Source organism: Sinocyclocheilus grahami, unplaced genomic scaffold (assembly GCF_001515645.1).
Source record: "Sinocyclocheilus grahami isolate Dianchi unplaced genomic scaffold, SAMN03320097.WGS_v1.1 scaffold355.1, whole genome shotgun sequence".
NCBI classification, from domain to species: domain Eukaryota; kingdom Metazoa; phylum Chordata; class Actinopteri; order Cypriniformes; family Cyprinidae; genus Sinocyclocheilus; species Sinocyclocheilus grahami.
This window is the reverse complement of record NW_015505534.1, coordinates 1,359,468-1,363,653: the sequence shown is the minus strand read 5'-3', so window position 1 is coordinate 1,363,653 and position 4,186 is coordinate 1,359,468. Positions and strand designations below refer to the sequence as shown.

The 4,186-nt window shown below is 33.6% G+C and overlaps 1 protein-coding gene across 1 annotated transcript in view; it reads left to right on the top strand.

Moving 5' to 3' along the window:
- Nucleotides 1-3,605, top strand: part of LOC107548806 (activin receptor type-1-like) — a 35,902-nt gene extending 32,297 nt beyond the window's left edge. Inside the window, exon 11 of the mRNA XM_016229626.1 lies at nucleotides 3,164-3,605. Coding sequence (XP_016085112.1) covers nucleotides 3,164-3,298 — 135 coding nt within the window. The 3' untranslated portion in view covers nucleotides 3,299-3,605. The remainder of the gene's footprint in view (nucleotides 1-3,163) is intronic.
- Nucleotides 3,606-4,186: the final 581 nt, after the last annotated feature.

The following is a 4,186-nucleotide window of genomic DNA, read 5'->3' as shown; positions in this document are numbered from 1 at the left end:
GTTTGTACATTCTTTACATTTCTTTTGGACCTGGGGTAGAGAATTTGGAAACATAGTGAAAAAAAATGTATTGTTGGTTTTTACTTATGACAGGGATAGTAAATAACAAAGTTAATGAAGTAGCCTATTATTAATATATGACTAATATTAACTTTATTTGTCCCACAGGGGAAACTGTTACTAATGATGGAAATAAACTGAAATATTATTGTAATCAACTGTCATCCATACGTATTCATTTTAATAATCTTTATAATAATTCATATGATTTTACATGTGGGCTGAGAAAATCATGTCTATTATTTTGGTTTGTGAGATCGGAGATCGCGCTGCGCACACGTGTCCAAACTAGGGCTGGACAATAATTCAATATCAATATGTATCGCGATATAATTCTTTTCAATAACGGTGATATGATTTTTAAACACATTTCCGATATTTCGATATACATTACCAGTGTTTCCCATACATTGATTTATTTGTACCGTTTGACTTCGTTGAATAAACATGAGCACTGCACGTTTCAAAATCAAAAAGTGGCGCGGGTGTTTTATATGAATGTATCTCTGAAGGGAACCGACTGTCTTCAGAAAAGTTTCAATGACATTTTCATTTTATCTGATAAAGTAGCGTTCATGAGCGGCGCCGTTACATTACGCTGATTACAGCCGTTACCGTAGAAACCGCAAGTTCTACCGCTCTCAATGCACCTCCTGCTGGCAGACAATCAGTTTTTCAATTTTCAATAAGCCCATCTCCAGCAACATGTTTTTGTTGTTGCTCTTTTTTTTCTGCAGCAACTCAGAGCACTTTTCATATTCTTTATCCTGGCTGAAGCACATTTGTTTCAATCTGTAACAATAATCAGCCACCCTACATTACCAGTCAAAGGTTTTTGAACAGTAAGATTTTTTTTTTTTAAAGAATTCTCTTCTGCTCACCAAGTCAGCATTTATTTAATCCAAAGTACAGCAAAAACAGTAAAATTTAGAAATATTTTCTATTTGAATATATTTTAAAATGTAATTTATTCCTGTGATACAAAGCTGAATTTTCAGCATCATTACTCCAGTCTTCAGTGTCACAGGATCCTTCAGAAATCATTCTAATATGCTGATTATCAATATACAGCTGAGTATTTTTTTTTCAGGATTCTTTGATGAACAGAAAGATCCAAAGATCAGGATTTATCTGAAATAAAAAGCTTTTGTAACATTATACACTATACCGTTCAAAAGCTTGGAGTCAGTATGATTTCTTTCTTTCTTTTTTTTTTTGGAAAGAAATTATAGAAATTAATACTTTTATTTAGCAAGGATGCTTAAAAGGGATGATAAAGAAATGTATAATGTTACAAAAGATTTTTATTTCAGGTAAATGCTGTTCTTCTGAACTTTCTATTCATCAAAGAAACCTGAAAAAATTCTACTCGGCTGTTTTCAACATAATAATAAATGATTTTTGAGCAGCAAATCAGAATATTAGAATGATTTCTGAAGGATCCTGTGACTGGAGTAATGATGCTAAAAATATAGCTTTGAAATCACAGGAATAAATTGCATTTTAAAATATTTCCAAATAGAAAAGTAACATTTTGAAATAATTTTACTATTCAAAATGACTCTGTTTTTGCTGTATTTTGGATCAAATAAATGCAGGCTTGGTGAGCAGAAGAGAATTATTTAAAAACAATAAAATTCTTACTGTTCAAAAACTTTTGACTGGTATGTTAGCCTATACTTTGAAGTTAAATATATTAATATTAATTAGGTGAGTCTGAGATATTTATTTGACAGTGATTTCACATTTCTTGTTTGTATGAAGGCTAAATACAAATAAAAGGTGAACATTAATTTATTTGTGCTGTTTTTTTTCCTCTAAAGTATTATATGGTTTTATATGAGGTGTCATAGACTTGGCAAATTCATTTTTCATAAGTTTGTATGCACAGACATCTGTTGTGGGCGTTCTTGGCAGTTTTTACAAGGCTTTTTTAAATAGTGTTCATATCGATATCGGAATTATATCGTATCGAACGAAATTAAGAAATATATTGTGATATAAATTTTGGCCATATCGTCCAGCCCTAGTCCAAACATTCAAGAGGACACAAACTTCTTGAGAATGCTGACCCGTGACTTTTATTAATAAAATAGATTAAATAGCCTACTGGAGAGACGCACAGACGCAGGTAGGCTAATTCACACAGGCAACTGTCACCTCTCTCTCTCTCTCTCTCTCTCATAATTAATTAATGTAGCGAAATGTTATAATTAATTCAAATTAATGTGATCTTACCGCACTATTTCATCTCTTTCTGATCTGAAGCGGGCAGAATGCTGAGCTAACGAGCTGTAGCTTCGCGTCAGGTGGTTCTTGCCTTCACGTCGTGCATTAAAATCGTTCAATGTACAGCTAGCCGTACATTATCCCTTATGTATTCGCTCTTTAGCAGCAGTTTTTTACAGCAATATTTAAATGACACCCTGGTCATTCTTGGTGGAAATAAAGCTTTGTTGTTTGGTCCCTCTGCCACAGTTAGTCTAATGCATGTAGTAGCCTCCGTGCCTCTTATAAGCACGTCATTTTAAACTGGTGCACCACTAGTGTAACTTTGTTTTCGTTTTGCGCAAGCTGCAACAGTTCCGTTCCATGTAACAGAAACACTCGGTTTAGCGGAACCTTTCCGATTAATTAACCGCGACGTTTTAAAGCGCGGTTAATTGTGAAACCGGTTAATTGCTGCATCAGACGTGACGTAATGACGCAGTGCCATGCTCGAATTTCCCGCAAAAACCTACCTGTACCACTCAAATTAGAAAACATTATTATAAGCTAACCGTTGTGAATTGGGCTAAAGTAAGGTGATAATTTTGAACACGGACTGGTTATGTACTTGCTCAAATATTGATTTCGGATCATTTTTAACCCAAAAAAGTTAAGGACTGCAGCTTTAAGAACAAGTTATTATTTTCAATAACAGCCTGGCAAAATCTATTATATGAACACGTGTGACCTTGTGTAAAGAAGAAAAGGATTGCTCTCTAATAGCCACAAGGATATATCCACTGCAGTGTAAATATTATTTAGCAAAATCTCCATTTTGTTTTTTTTAACCCTCCCTTCACTTGATTCAGTCTCTTGTTTTGTTTTTATTTTTCAGACTTTAACATCAATCGTTAAACTCATGAAGGAATGCTGGTACCAGAACCCATCAGCCAGACTTACAGCATTACGCATCAAAAAGACTCTGACAAAAATTGACAATTCTTTGGACAAAATTAAAGCGGACATATGAACTACTTCCTTATGGAAGACCTTTAAGGCCTTTTTACCGTGTCCAGTGGATGTCTCATCTGGCGAACAAACCGGAAAAACAGATAATCTGGGCTTTGTGCTCTTATAGAGGCACATCATATTTATTTTGAACTTAAAGTGAGGCATATTTGGCATCCAAAGATGTTGTAGCGGGCAGACTGCAGACTGCTTTTCATATGGGAGTTATTTGTTTTAGCACATAGGATTTTTGAAACATCTAGTTCTGTCACATTACAACAGCTGGGCGTTCGAAGAAACTACTTTAGTGTTAGTTCACTCCAAAAAAAGAAGTAACCTTACAAACGTACAAATCAGACAGTTCTAGTTCATAATACAGCAACACTTGCAGCCCTACAAATGATTCAACTGCAACCCTACAAAGAAAAGAGAAATTGCTTTTTTCATTCTGTCTCTTTATCATTGTAATTTATAGTGTAAGTAGACAAAAAACACAATACTCAATCAATCTGTCATGAACAAATGATGAGTTTTAAGGTTGCACCTCAGTCTCTATCTTGATGCACCATCTGTTGTCTGATGTGTTAAATCTGAAAAGATTTGTATCACTGCACATTTATCATTATGTATTTGTTTTTTGTTTTTTTCATATTGTTTGTAAATACAGATGCTTAAAGAATAAAACAACTTAAATAAACCTACAAGATCCTGAATTCAAGAAACGGATGTCTGCAAATTGTTTTTGTTTATCAAATAAATCACACAGTTGTTCAACAGACATATACTTGGATCACCATTATAGGTTTATTTTTAGATAATTGAATTTTATGGAAATATTTATTTAAAACAATGAATAAATAAAAAGGCAGAATAGTTTAAGAGAGTTACAGATTTAGCCTAAATTAAGTTG